Source organism: Xyrauchen texanus, chromosome 1, assembly GCF_025860055.1.
Source record: "Xyrauchen texanus isolate HMW12.3.18 chromosome 1, RBS_HiC_50CHRs, whole genome shotgun sequence".
Taxonomy (NCBI): domain Eukaryota; kingdom Metazoa; phylum Chordata; class Actinopteri; order Cypriniformes; family Catostomidae; genus Xyrauchen; species Xyrauchen texanus.
In genome coordinates, this window is record NC_068276.1 from 25,389,566 (window position 1) to 25,405,685 (window position 16,120).

Genomic DNA, 16,120 nt, shown 5'->3' on the forward strand with positions numbered 1-16,120 from the left:
CTTATGGTATCTACAGGTTGCACATTAAAGCCAATTAGATATTCAACAAAAGTATCAACATGGCTTTGTGCTTTATGCAAGTCTGCATATGGATCACGCGATGTTCTTAAATGAACTTCAATGGAATAAATAGTGAGCATGACCTCAAAACATCTGAGAAAGGGACCAATTTAGAAGGACAATGTGCTGGAGACTTGGACTACAGTATGAGGGATTACAGGCAGTCATCTGTCGCAAAGCTGTTGGTATGACTTTTCATGTATGACAGGCTCTGGTTATGACAGCAGCAATGCATGCATGGATCAGGGAAGAGTTGTCCAAATATTAAACACTTGTGAAGTTAAAATCGAGGTTAACACTTATTATGAATTACTATGAAACTGACAGGTAACAAAGATAATTACAATATCCAGTCTCTTTATGAACAGGGTACACTAAGGCAAGCAAGACAAATGTTGTGCGATCCTTCCCATGTACTTCATTCTTGTTATAACTTTACCTTCTGGTAGATGTTATGAAGTTCCACAAAGTAAATTACAAACTAATTTGTGCCTGCAGTCAAAATGCTTAATGATCATTCCTGAACATGTTATTGCACTGGGTGCTTATATGCTTACATGGTGTGTAGGTACTGTATGGTATGTTGTATAGATGATTGTAAATTTTAACAGGTGTCTTGGGAATACGAACAGAGTCCAAACCAAATTTTCCCATGGGGGACAAAGTACATTCCATTCCAGAGTAGTGGTGAAAAAGAGAACTACACAAATCAGTGCCAGAATGTTTTTTTTAATGACAGGGGAGTTCACCGAAAATATGTTCCAAACCTGTGTTTCTTTCTTCTGTTGACAAAAGGAGAAATTAGGCAGCATGTTAGGCAGAATGTTCAGTCTCAGTTACCATTCACTTACACTGATTGCATCTTAGTTTTATTATTTTTTTTACAATGAAGGTGAATGGTGACTGATGTTAACATGTTGCCTAAGATCTCTTTTTGTTATTGTTTTCTTGGAGGACAGAAAGTCATGTCAAAATCTTAATTTCTGACCATAACTTTTGGAACTAGCACAAGGGGGAACAAGCACTTGTTTCAATCAAGAAAGCAGACACCGTTATGGCCTCAACTGATAATTTAAAAATGGCCAAATATTGGTATATTAATATTGATTGTTCAGCCTGGCGATATAAGCCTGATAATAAAAAAATATATATTAGCTTAGAGATGCTCATTGGTTTAAGGTACTGTAAAGCAGGAGATTGCATGCTGGAGATGAGTGTTGAGACAGATTGGACCAGAAGGCCACAGCGTGACAAATTAAAGCTGATCAAGCCATGGGAGGTTGTGGTCTTTGAGCTCAACCATTTCTCAGAAGGTAGTCTTGGTGGTGACAGCGAAGGGAGAGGTCTGAGTTGATATTAACGACATGTCTCCAAGGCATGTGATGAAGATGATCTCTGTGGACTTCATAAGGAATTCCAACTTGCCCTGAGAGTGGGCAGATCTAGGCCTGAATTACAGATTTCCTTGCTGAACGGATGCTGCTGATATTTTACTTAAGGTCTTTAAAATGAAATGGTACCCATTTGAAATAGTGCTGCCAGCCACAGTATTCATGATAACTGCATAGTGGATGGTACAGAACTTTTTGTGAAGATCACTAATCCTGCTTTTGGGTGTATGAAGGTATAAAAGTTTCAAAAGCACCAGGATTAGACAAAGATAAGCCTGGGTTGTGTTACCAACAGATTTGAACAGTTTCATTTTGCTTACATTCTGACTATACTGTACAAGTTGTAATTGAAATGCATGATTTGTTTTTCTCTTTCAAATTGAATTCCAGACTTAAACGTCTATGCGCATCTTTAAATGTTGATACATTATTAGATTGAATCTGGTTGCAAATAGTGCTGACAAATTAGCATGAAAACTACATAAACACTAGAAAGGCATCCTGAATTACAAATAACTACAAGCAACTGTGTTGATCTTTATCATAAACCAAATGTTGCCTGCATGTCTCTGCAGTCAAGACCCAGTTCATTGTGTGTGCACTCTGTAAACGCTGCGACCATGGCAGTCTGCACTAGAATTTATCAGCCATCCACCATTGAGGTTAATGGGGATCTGAAGCAGGTGTCCTGCCATTGTCTGCATGAATCAGTTCCTTTAGATCAGTCCACATTATTACTGCAATTGAGCCTGTAGACACACTTATTCTCCTTTACTGCCCAGACAAAACACATCTGGTAATCATGCCAGGTAGAATATGCCAGCTGAAACAAACAAATTAATAAAGACAGTTTATCCTTCTTGATAAACTCAGACCAGAACATTCTGCAGGGTTTCCACAGATCCTTAAAATGTCTTAAATTCAGTTTTCCTAAATGTAAGGTCATAAAGTCTTAAATATATGAAATGATACAACAAAAGTCTTAATTATCATTTAAAGAGGTCTTAAATTTGGGGGTCAGAATCATGATATAACCTATTGTGATTATAAAATAATAAGATTTAATTAAATAAATGCATGTGCTGCGTCTTTCAAAGTGAAAACATGGCACTGTATTTTCTCGTCACATGCGGGGGCTTGTGAGTGCTTCCAGCTGCTGCGGAGCAGTTTGCAGTCGTTAGACCGTACTGGAAATGGCAAGCAATCACTAATGATCACCTGTTGATAATGATGATATAGTGTTGATGAAATATAACAATGTTTACTTTTAATTGTTTATATTGTAATATGCTGTAGATTATCGATAGAGCTCTGTTTGAGTGAGCAGCTGGATGCAATGAAGCGCAAACATTTCAAAATAAGAGTCCCCGGTGTAGTTCAGCTTTTAAAAATTAAGTTCCTCAATATGAATCAAATTTGGCTATTGGTATTTTGGTTGCACCATAAACTGCATCTGGAATTTAATTCAATTTGGGCTCTTGTAGCCTCTGTCTGGCCCTCCCATCCCAGGAAGGAAAGGATAAGAAAATTTTATGCAGGCTTCCAATTTTACAAACAATTGGCAGGTTAATTGCCTTAATTATCATATCAGCAAAATTCTATATTGGTCTACCTCCAATTTTAATTTATTTATATAATGGTACAGTAGATAAGACAATTTTAATGTGAGATATATGTGTATGTGGAAACCATGTCTTAAGTATGATAAACTTGCATATATCCTACCCTGTTTTACTGATAAGCAATGTTTAGGCTATATTGAATGTGTGACACTGCCAGTTTAAGAGTCTACAATTCAAGATTTAATTGAGATTGGCATCCCCATACCCAAACAAACCCGCACAAAGCCTTAAATTTGATTTTAAAAACAGCAACCCGGAGTCTGGTGCATACTGATTCATGTGTTCAGTAGACATCATGTACTTTTACGCACACAGTGGGAGAATATGTGCAGCTATATAGCTTATGGGCAGATTAAGTAATTGTGAAATCAGATTTGGCTCATCTCTGCCTGCAATGATTACAATTGTTCTTACAATGTAAGAAAAGTTGGGTTAAGGAGTATATTTGACCGAAGAAATGAGGAAGAGAGAAAGTTAAAAACTGAGAAACCAAAGCCAGCATGACCAGTGTAGTTTGAACGTGGTTGCTGTTCATTAATGTGATGCACTTTTGCAAACTTTAGCAGCCTGCTGCCACTAATAAGCCCCGGGAAAACGCTGCAGCACTGCCCGGGATAAGAAAAGGGTTTTGTCTCCGCAAATAATTGCTCTTTTCACATGTTACAAGTGGCCTGACCCCTGCGGTAAGCAGCCACTTTCCCCAAGCATAATTACTTCTGATCTGGCCCAAATGAGGCAACTGCATTAGGCCTGCAAAAACACTGGCCCAGCTTCAAGAGCAGCAGCGTTGGGAGTCTGGGAAAAGTGGGGCCTGGAAACAGGGTTTCTTTTCTGCAAACCCTGCCGGTCATTTCCATCACGTCAGAGGTGCACTTATTACACTTGCAGTCAGCACTTTGACCCAAGGCCTTTTCTCTTACATGCACACACTTGCAGTCAGCACTTTGACCCAAGGTCTTTTCACACATGCACACACGGATGAGGACTCTCCATAGACAATTATTTTTATCCTGTACAAACTATAAATTCGATGTTTTTTTTATTTAAAGCGATTTGAATTGTGGGCACACTAGAATGTCCTCAAAGCACATTTATAGCATAATACCCTTGTAGTTACCAGTTTGTAACCTAAAAATGTGGCACGCTCACGCACGCACACAAGGAGATTGAGAGGCTTACCAAACACATTGTTAGCTCTTGGTGCCTTGCTAAAGCTTTGGCTAACAGATGAGATTCCAATTAACGGATAACTTTAGCTAGTGTGCATGCTCTTTATTTAATTATTCCCCTCAACACTTTTTCTCCTATAATTTTAACTTATTCACATGAGGTTAATTAAAAGAAATGTATCAGAGAGATATGCAACAGTTATCTAAATTCATTACTGCTTATTTCGGAGACGTGGCAGTGTTATTGCAGGAGGCAACGTGTTCCAACACTTTGGCTCTTGTTTGCTATCATGGTGAAAAAAATAGCTTTGGAAGGTGAGTCGTTGACAGGCCAGCATCAGAAAAGCTTGTGAGAAAGGTGGTGGAAACAAAACGAGAATACACAATTTTTGTAATACGGGGGTTAGAAACTAAAATTGCAGTTTCAAAAGAAGATCAAAGGAACAATCCCCAAGTCTATGCCAAAAGCAACATGTCCAATGAGTAGAAGGTCCGAATCCTTATTCATAAAGTTAAAATTCTTCAGATGATCTACTCTACTGCATCTGCAGGGATTCTAAAGTGCACATGCTATGGACACTTTGCTATACCACAATGTCATGGGAGCTGAAAAGACGTAATATTCAGAATGCTGAATTTTTAAAACCATGAGTCAGGTGACTCTAAATGCTATAAATTCCAAGAAATTCGTTACTTGTCATTAAATTGTACTTCGACATACCAGTGTACCTGTAAATTATTTTTACAGTTGTTATTACTACGTAAAATATTTGGGTCACAAGACAATGCCACTTTCCTGTATGTAGCATGTCTGGGAATGTATTCATACTACTCGCCTGCATACCTAAAAGAACATACTTTTTCAATGGCCAAGTAATGTAGCACGTTCTTCATCAAATGCAGTACATACTCTAAAAAGAATGCAAATTCAGATGCAGCTAATTGGTGTGTGATCTCACCAGTTTGGTTTCTTTCTATGGTAGACTCCAAGTGCATGTTTGTTTTAGGTCTTCGTGCAAACAAACTTCTGAGACTGCATCCCATTTACTGCTCCAGAAGGCACAAACTGTCAATATCCCTGCTGATGAATGACTCTTCATATATATGAACTCAATTCATTTTTCCCTCTATTCCCACAGATTGTATTTGCATCTGAATAAAGGAATAAATCCATCTATTCTCCCTCCAGATCTTTTCAGACTTTGAGAAAAAAAGGGGAACAATCTTATCTGCTACTTCATGACTCCTTGCAAGAATTTAACCATTAGCACTGTCAGAGCCTCTTTCCTCCATCCGTCACAAAGTAATGCCCCAACACATTTAGCTGACATTAAAAATGCATTTGGCTAGGCATAAATGTGGGCCTTCTAAAGTTTGTCACTCCCAAGGTTAGGGAGTGATGTATGAAATTTCCCCTCTCCCCAGCAATTACTGCACATTTACTGTTTCAAAAGATATGCCAGACAGGTGTGCCATTCAGAACCAGGCTGCAGGCTTTGGAAATGGAGGAAACGGCAAAAGCTGAATAATGCAAATCCACCATGGGGGGTATTTGTTTGGTGTGAGTCCTCCGTGTCATTCGAGCACTCTTTCGGATGCCCATCTCCTTATGGGGTAAATAATAAAGCAGGGTTTGCATTGCAACAGTTACACTTTTCCCCCCAGGCTTTTTGATCAGGCAAAGTAGATCGGGGACAAGTACTTGACTTAAATTAGGTAGATATTCTGTGGCGTTAATGGTTAAGGGAGATATATTGTAATTTTACTGTAACAAGTTGTAAGTGATTAGCCATTTCAATGTCACAGTTACCCGTGAGTCATGGGAGAATGTGAACTTGAGGGCTTGTTTCAAGTGTCAATCTGAATGAATAGACGTTCAGACACTAATTTTTCAATTTTCATTCTTGTGACTACACGACCAAATTACTTTGTCTACAGTATATCAAGCCCATTCGTTTGTTATACGTGTATACACTGATCAGCCACACCATAAAATCCATCTGCCTAATATTGTGTAGGCCCCCTCGTGCCTCCAAAACTGTGCCAACCTACATCTTAGGGATAGCATTCCAAGACTATATTCTTCTCACCACAATTGTACAGAGCGGTTATCTGAGTTACTGTAGATTGTCAGTTCCAACCAGTCTGGCCATGCTCTGTTGACCTCTCTCATCAGCAAGACATTTCCATCCACAGAACTGCCATCACTGGATGGTTTTTGTTTTTGACAAAATACATTTTTGGAGTTAATTTTAGAGACTGTTGTGTGTGAAGATCCCAGGAGATTTGAAGTTATAAAAATACACAAATGAGCCCATCAGGCACCAACAATCATGCCATGGTCCAATTCATGGATATCACATTTTTCTCCCATTCTGGTTGATGTGAACATTAACTGAAGCTCCTGAATCGTATCTGCATGATTTTATGCACTGCAGCCACACGATTGGCTAATTAGATAATCACATGAATGATTGTTTGTGCCAGATTGGCTGGTTTTGAGTATTTCTGTAACTGATGATCTCCTGGAATTTCACACACAACAGACTCTAGAATTTACTCCGAATGGTGCCAAAAACAAAAATAAATTAATAATTCAGTGAGTGGCAGTTCTGTGGATGGAAACACCTTGTTGATGAGCGATGTCAACAGAAAATGGCCAGACTGGTTAGAACTGACAAATTCTACAGCAACTCAGATAACCACTCTCTACAACAATAGAGCTACACAATATTAGGCAGGTGGTTTTAAAAGAATGGCTGATTGGTGTATTCTTGTATATTTGTGACAACACTTCTCCATAACAGAACTGAGAGTGGTATGATTGAGTGGCAAGACTATCCAAGGTTATTGACGTAGCTGGAGAACTCAGAGTTAAATAGAATGGCCACTCCATTATAAGCTCCAACCGTACACGGGAGATGGTCACGTTTTAAGTGTGTCAAGAAATGGGAAAATCGGCATCCTGCAGAAAGAGGGCTGGACACAGCATTATATGGCCTGTGCGGTTTCCAATTTCAATTAAAGCCCAGCAGAATGGCCAAGCATCTGGACCAAAACTGCCACTCTAATGGATCAGAACCCTCACGCTGAGCATTGATTAAACCAACCTTTCAGTGCCCTTCCCCTTTAAGGAACAATACAAACTAACTGGCAATCACTGCCTTTAATTAGGCATTCAAGATTTGATTTACTGAAGGTCGGCCAATGAGTTGTGGAAGTAAGTATCTCATTAAGTGGACAGAGTTTCCATCTGCCAGCATACATCTGGTCCTTTTTTTAAACAGCATCTTTATATATCCTGTGGCCTTTTTTTCTTAATTATAGATTTTAATATCAATATAATATTTGGAAGTAATGAGTTTACACAAGCCATATTGGATTTCTCTCTCCCAACTATTAAGTGCTTTACATGAAAATTGTTATTATCGGTTTATGGCACACACACACACACACACACACACACACACACACACACACACACTTTGAGCTCAGAAGAGTTTATTATGTTGCCCAAATAGAAAGGAAAAGGCCTAAATGTTGCCTTTATTTGTAACATAATATGCCCTAGTCAGCATTAAAAATATTGATTAATAAAATCCCTAAATTTAAATGAAAATAAAACACAATTTATGATAATAAAAAATTTTTGTTTGTGGACTATTCTGGGTTCAATACAAGTTAAGCTCAATCGACAGCATTTGTGGCATAATATTGAATACCACAAAAGAGGTTTAGACTAGTACCTCTTTCTTTATAAAAAACAAAAAAACAAATGGATTACATTGAGGCACTTACAATGGAAGTGAATGTGGCCAATTTTCAGAGGGTTTAAATGCAGAAATGTGAAGCTTTAAATTTTATAATGCACTTACGGTACATGAATTATTCTATTAAAACTCATCTATTATTTGAGCTGTAAAGTTGTTTAAATCGTGATTTTTACAGTCGTTTTAGGGTTTGTTGAAATCACAACGTCATGACAATTAAGTACATTTGGGGATAACTTTACACAGAAAAGGTTAGTAATTGATTTTATCATTTAAATCATGTTAACACATGTTTTATGGCTATACTTTTGAAGTATTTTTATTTTAATAAAACCCAGAACATTCCTTTAAAACAGCATACATACCATCTTACTTGGGTACAATAAAGTCAAAGAGGGGGGCATGAAAGCTTAAATATTTTAAATGGTCAGAAAAGAACACTAAGTCCAGAGATCCTGGGTATTCAGTTTTTAAATTACAGTACCATAATATCATGTCTACATTACAATGTGTAAGTTTGAGGGGCGGTAATGTGGGTCACTGTGTCTAAGGAATTACAATCTCCAAAAATATTAAAACAGTTTGACTACCTTTTTAACCAGAGGAGTGACTAATCGAAATCACCACTTGAGACGAGTAGCTTTTCCCATTTCATAATTTCATTACCCGCACTCCACCATTCACTAGTCATAACAAGCTCTACTGTGGAAGTTCATGTGTGTTTTGCAGTGATCATAGAGCTAGAACTTCAAATGCACACTTATAAATTCAGCACACATCCAAACATGCAACAAACACGGCAAATACATTCAGCAAACCTACTCGACACAGATATACACTCATGCACACAGTAAACATGTAGCCACAGAGTTGTGCATACAAGCATGCAATTTCATTATCAAGCACACATATGCACCAAATAAAACTTAAACGCACAACCATTATCAATGTGAGGCTGCAGTCCTCCAGTAAACACACTCTTGCAAATATGCATCTAGGGAGCATTTTGGGGATTAAAAAAGGCCTTCCAACTAATAGGCATAATGGAAGATCAATGTATAACAAGATGGAAACGCACATGCATAAACAGACTGGGTAACAATTATGCCACAAGATTCTATTTCCACATTAATCATTCATAACCACATAACGCTCACTCAAACATACAAAAAGCAACAAGGCTTCTCCTTTGTGTGTCTAAATACATTTCAGAACCCATTTCTGGCATCTTTTCATTGTCCTTTGTTGGAGTCGGGTGATATTTACATTATAAAAGACAGCGTGATGAAGTGTGTGGAGCTCACATTCACAATATTTGTTAATTTTATTTTTTAAAAAGGTAACACTAATAGGGGCCGAGATTTGACGCCGACTACCACCCCTGGAGTCACGAGTTTGAATCCAGGGTGTGCAGATTGACTCCAGCCAGGTCTCCTTAGCAACCCAGTTTGGAATGCCCAACTAAATTGGCCCGGTTGAGTCACCTTGTACACCTTGAGTCCAAGTGGTTGCGATTAGTGGTTCTTGCTCTTGATGGGGCGCGTGTTCGGTTGTGCGTGGATCGGAGAATAGCATGAGCCTCCACATGCGGAGAGTCTCTGTGGTGTCATGCACAACGTGCCATGTGATAAGATGTGCGGATTGACATCTCAGAATCAGAGGCAACTGAGACTTGTCCTATGCCACACGGATTGAGGCGAGTAACCGCGCCACCACAAGGACCTACTATGTAGTAGGAATTGGGCATTCCAAACTGGGAGAAAAGGGGATAAAACAAAAAAAGGCAACACTAATGAACGGCTATGATACCCCAAGCTGCACTTTCGAAGTTCATTAGAGCCAAAGCGCATATTAGTGTAGGTATCATTAGGAACGCTTCTATCAAGTTACAAAATGTGATAAGGTTAATGAGGATTTTATAAAGTCTCTCTGGCAGACGGAATGAGATGGCAGGTTGGACGAGACCTTAAGCAAAATGTGCTAGTCATTTATTTCATTAGCATGGCCGCCTGTACCTTTTTTTTTTAAAGGCTGAACCATTTAAAACCAGAAGGTCATGGCAAAAAGTAACATTCAAAGCTTGCTTGTGAAATAGCGCAAATGTGTGGAGCTGTAGGTCATCAGACTGTTCTTTAGTTAGCGCTATATGTCAGCGGTAAAGCCACATTCCTAGAGCTGCACAGGACAACTGCAAAGAAGAGAGATAAAAAGGAGAAGGAGAAAAATAAGCAGATAAATAAAAACAGAAATGGAAGAGGGACTGATGAAATGGAGCCAAGTGTGACGACCTGCTGCAAGGGAAGCAGTGTGTGTGAGGGAGACAGAAAGTGGTAGCGCACACACGTCTCAATAGACGAAGCAACTCACCCTTGCAGTGAGACACGCAAGAGGTGCTACGACAAGGTGACATGAGGGAATAACATGTGGTCTAAAGACCAAAGGAAAGTAAATTAAAAACCACCTAGTGTAAAATCATCAGTATGTAGCTGTATATTCCTCTTTCAGCAGAGCATATGTACTATTACTTGGAGCATGTTCATTGGGAGAATCGACCATTGTACATGCTTCCATTTCATCAAAAGAAGAAAAAGACAGATATTTGTACAGAGAGTAACACTGAAAAGTTTTTTTTCCAATTTAAAGCTGAAGTTTGATGATTTTTTTATTCCTCTGTGTAAATGGCATATGTACAATACTTGGATATTGTTTTCTGCACCTCTCCCTTTCACACTCCACCTGCCTGCATTCGTCTCAGGACTCAAGGTGAAAGATAAATGTTACTCCCGAGACATTTTAAAAGGCAGCCTAAAAAATGACGATTCATCTCACTGGCGGCATGTCTAAGGATATTATACAAGGTTTTGGGTGTTCCAAACGCCTCTGTGATGGACTGTACATCCTTGGAGCTCTTCAAAAATCCCACGTTGGAATTATTTAAAAAGGAACCAATATCTACAGCTTTACACAAGGTAATAGAAGGAAGACTTCTATAAGAGGGAGGAATTCTCATGGATACATGCCGTTTTGACAGACCATATGGATGCAACTTGAGCCATACCCAGCTTCCTTGATGTTTGACAGAGTGTTTGGACATGCAAAAGTGCAGTCTGTTGTTAGTCTCGTGCAGGCTGTGGATTTCATATAAGTGCTATCACATAACACAACAAGGGAAAAGGGATTGAGCCGGTGAGCAGCTCTGATGAGTGCAACGATTTGCATCGGAGACAGGTGCATTGTCCCCCCCCATCAAACTTTTTCCTCTCACTCCTTAGAGCCTTCGTCTCTTTATTTAGCCCCCTTCGAGTTGTGGTGAAATGATGGAAAATGATATTCATCTGCAGTCACTGATAAGAGAAGGCACAAGTTTGATAATGATCTAGTGCCCTGGGGTACAGCCAGAAATGGGTTTGGTGAACTGTACATTTGGTTGATCACCAAAGATCAGGTGGAATTTTGGTTGATTTTATTCTCGCTCTTACATGCGCACAAGTTTACATAGCTAACTAAATGAGTACATAAGACTTGTTTTTCTATGGAGCTTATTATAATAACTAACCTACACCCTAGACCTAACTGAAAACGTTTTGTATTTTTAGAATGAAAAACAAAAACCCTAATTTATGTATGGATCCTTTTTTTATTTTATTTTTTTTTTATAAATAATAACATCCCAAAATGTCTCCAAGAAAGATTTTGTCAGATTTGGATAATTTCTAGGGAATAATTTGTTCCAAAACTATAGCCAATTATATACACATACACAAGTGCGGTAAAAATTTGTAAAAGTGTACTGCCAAGTCTCTTTGTACTCTTGAAAAGGGAGAATGACCTTATATGTTGAACATTTCAACCTCTGAGCAAACTGTCAATCCATCATACGAGGGCACTGCATTCAAACCATCATCAAAATAGAGCATGCCAATTTAAGCTCACAGCAATGACAGATCTCCACATTGAGGACACATCAGTTTCAGAGATATTGGACTGTAATTGCATCAGGAGGAAATGTTTATAAAGTAGGAATTTCTTCAGGCTGAAGCAATATAAGTGGCAGGAACACAAGCATTAGGCCCTGAATCCAGGCGCAATATTGCAAGAGACCCAGGGCGAGAGAAACATTGATGTAATTTCAATATTTGAAATTGGCAAGTTTAATTTAGAGTAAGAACAAGCCAATAAGATGAGAAAATAGCAAATACAAGGGAGAAAATTACCTTGCAGCAGGAAAAAAAAAAAGGGAAAAGACTTAAGAATGTATAAAAGTAATCTCCAAGTGGAAATTAGAAATCAACCCACAGAAAGGAGAATAGCAGAAAAGAAATATTACTGTCCACTCTCTAAATCAATATAACATTGCTACAAGACAGAATTACCATGGTAACTCAAGTAAAGAATGAAGCAATTCTTATTATTTCAAAATAAAAACCGGTGCCTGAAGCCCAGAGTTTTATTACAGCAGCAGAGAGATCAGGGGTCTAGTATTCATTTGAAACATTGCTTTTTCAAATACACGCGTTGGACAGTGGGCTGGCAGGGCTCGTAAATTAAACGGGAAAAAGTAACCAAGAATTTATCATCAGGTTGAAGAATAGAAGGCTGTTCTTCCATTCACCAGGTTCTTAGGGAGCCCAGCGGTGCGAATGATCAATCCTGAACAAGTCCACAATGAGGAGACAATTATTCCTAGTAATGCAAATAGTTTTAAATACCTTGAAGGAAAAGAAAATAGCCCATTTCTCCAGAGAGAATTAAAAGTCAATGGAGAGCTTCTTTTATTTAAAGGTAGAACTAAAAAGGATTTGTTCTTGTGCTATACCTTGACACATTTATCCCACCCAAGTTGTGATAAAAACTTAACTCAAGTACTGTATGGTATTTGACAATTGACTTAAATACATATGTTTTGTTGGGGGGAAAAGGGTTGCTAATTTAGAAAAGGGTTGATAATTTATTAAAGCAGCAATCTTGTCCAGTCTGACAGTAGTATAATAGCAAGAGCATGCAAAAGACATGCAAGCTTCACAACAAAATCACTCTTTCAATTTCCTGTGCTAAATACATAATAATTGGCTTGTACATAGAGAGAAGAATGACTCAATATTTCACAGAGAAACAGATTTCAAAAAGAAAAACCCAATAAAGGTTCAGGGTGAATGTTAGGTCAGAAAACTAATGCAAGCATAGATTGTGGTAAAAACTTTGAAAACTGGTTTGTATCATACTGTACTCCAGAGTCTTGGGGAGAAGTTAACAAGAAAATGTCACTATTGCAAGAGATAGCTGTTTGTCAGACACTATAAGAAAGTATAGTCAAGGAAAACAAACCAGCCCAGACACTGATCTGCCTGTACTCCTCAGAATTGTGATAGCTCATTATATACATACACACACACACATATACACACTTTTTGTTTAAAGGAGCTCATCCAAATTAAACAAAATCTCACAACACACCAGCGAGATGTTCATAAGTGTGAAGGTCCTATTCGTGTTAACTTATAGAGACATTTCTATGGGTGATATCAGCAAACATGAGGGTTTTTCTTATGAAGATGGTGAGATCATATTATGCAGACATTTATTCCCTCTATATCTCACAGACAAAGATGTACAGAACTTTGGAGATACTATACATCGACTGATAAGTCAGATTGCAGCCTTTTATTAGAATCAGTCTGATCTGAACATTCAAAGCCGGTGTTTGTTAAGAGAGAGAGAGACACCGACCAAGCTGCCTCCTCATGCCTGTCAAAATGCCAGCGCAGTTGGTCGGCACCAGCAAGCAAAGGGTGAAGCTTTTAGGCAATGAGCAGCAGGTGATCTAAGCTTTTCTGTAAGTCCTAATGCCCCTAAAAGCCACTCTCCCTGCTTCTGTAATTGGGCATCAGTAGTTAATGTAGTATTGACTGCATTACATGCTCCTGTGCATCCTCTCCTACTAATGCCATTTGCATCACCTTGTACATTTACCATATTGCTTAGCCAATAGCTGTTAAAAGCAATCTGAATCATGAATCATACGGGGAACATTTAGCAAGACAGACATCCAAAGGAGACAATTTACAATTGAGTTAATCTGGGTACATTAGCGTAGCATGGATTGAGCGAGACAGACCAATTTATGTTTCTACGACAATCCCCTTATTGGTTTTTAGATAGGTTAGTGAAAGGATGGTTGGTTTAAATAGATATGGAATATCCATTTTCAGACACAAATATGGGGCTGAATTGCAAGCCATTACTTTAGAAGGGAAAGGGCCCCTGGCTAAAACTAGCAAATGTGTGTAATGACAATATATTCCATGGAAGATGACAAGAAACTTCATTTTAGGTCAAAGCAGCTTTAATCCTAAACTTTGTAAAGGAAGCATGCCAAAAATACAAAGTTGGGATTCAGTACAAATGATTTACCCCTTGCAGGTGTTCTCATGAAGCCTGTACCAAAAAGTTCAGAAAGAAAAAAAAAAAAGAATGATTCGATGATGTCTACTAAAGGAACCAGCGCGTAGCATAGATTAAGAGACTAACATAAAGCACACACACATATCAAATTCTCCTGAAACTACTCATTTAGACGCATCAGTAAGGGTTAAGGGCAAAATGCACTCACCTGTGAACGGAGGTCAGCCGATGCTGATAAAACATCTCCGTAACTTCACAGATTTATTCACGCGCCGATACAGCGATGAACGACGACGTTAGATTTGGTCCTCTCTGTTTGATTTAAACATGTAACGGTATGTTAAAACAGAAGTAGGCTACCGTATTCTGAATGCCTATCGCGACTACAAATATCTCGTAGTAACATACTCGCTTTCGCGAGCATGTCCCATTGACATGACAAATAAACTCGAGCAGGAAAGTGGCATTCCGAAAGAAAATTGACGCCAATCACTGCACTTTATCGTCCCCCCCTTCTTTTTAGTCATAACGAGCAAATAAAGACAATCATTAGTCTACTCACCCTCTTCCTTGTCTAACACCATCGTCCTGAGGAGCGAGGAGTCCGGCTCCAGGCGATCCGCTCTCGGCTCCAGCACACTTCAGCGCTCGCCACGCGCGTCTCTTGAGAAGAAATTGCTTCGTAACAACAATGTAATAATAATCGCTGCAAGCTTTAATTACACGGGCTCGTCTGTCTGGTTGTGCGCTGTTCAGAGATCGATGCACATGTAGAGAAACATATGTGTCCTTTATTGCATTGTTGAATTTATTTTCGATGCGATATCCCCCAGTTGTGTTCGTTTACGCAAGCGCGTCAATATTATCCACTGGCTAAACCGTGAGCGCAATAAACGATGTCTAAACTACACTGAGACGCGACGGTGCATTCCATGCGAAAATGAAAGCAGCCACGAAAACGATTACACTAACTCAAATCTAATCGCGCACTGTCTTCTAAACACCCGTTTTGAGCTGCTGCGAAGAAGCTATTGTCGGGGTATAAACGTGTTCCTGCCAGTTCTTATTTGCTCCGAAACTGTAACTATATTCAAGAAATCCAATTCTGAGGATGACAACTACTAACAGCATGCTCGCGCTGCCTTTCTCACCCAATTTATGCGCTCTGCTCGCTCCTGCTCCAGAATAAATGCGCGCACTTCCAAGAGAGTCACGGATTCCCCTGTTAATTAAATCAATTCATTATGCTCAGATCTGATTAGCAGCCCTTCCCCCTTCTTTGAATCAATTATTCAATACACAAACATAATTGCTTGTGCCAGAGGTGTCTAAGTATTAGCTTATTTAACTCCAAGGACACTAATTACCCCTAGGGCAAGGGAACTTTTCTCATTAATTTTGACAAAACACAAAAGCACAGCTAAGGGAAAGTGTACGTGCGTGTGTGTCCTAGTCTGTGTGTGATTGAGTGTTAGGAGTGTTTATGTTTAAAGCTCACTGGAGGATGTGTGTGTGTGTGTGTGTGTGTGTGTGTGTGTGTGTACATGCATACAATTATGTGTTCTTGTGTGATTGTGGTGCATGTTATACATTCTGAAAATACATTTCTTCACCAAAAATGTGTGTTTTTGAGCCTTTAAAGACATACTTAAACAATTTTCATGGTCTAATTTGCTCACACTGTTTGCTCGTATGGTGTTCAGTTT

The 16,120-nt window shown here is 38.9% G+C and overlaps 1 protein-coding gene across 1 annotated transcript in view; it reads right to left on the bottom strand.

The window, feature by feature from the left end:
- The window catches only part of LOC127652586 (rhombotin-1-like), a 36,153-nt gene extending 20,578 nt beyond the window's left edge, over nucleotides 1-15,575 (bottom strand). The window contains exon 1 of the mRNA XM_052138851.1: nucleotides 14,977-15,575. Coding sequence (XP_051994811.1) covers nucleotides 14,977-14,998 — 22 coding nt within the window. The 5' untranslated portion in view covers nucleotides 14,999-15,575. The remainder of the gene's footprint in view (nucleotides 1-14,976) is intronic.
- Between the last annotated feature and the right edge of the window lie 545 nt (nucleotides 15,576-16,120).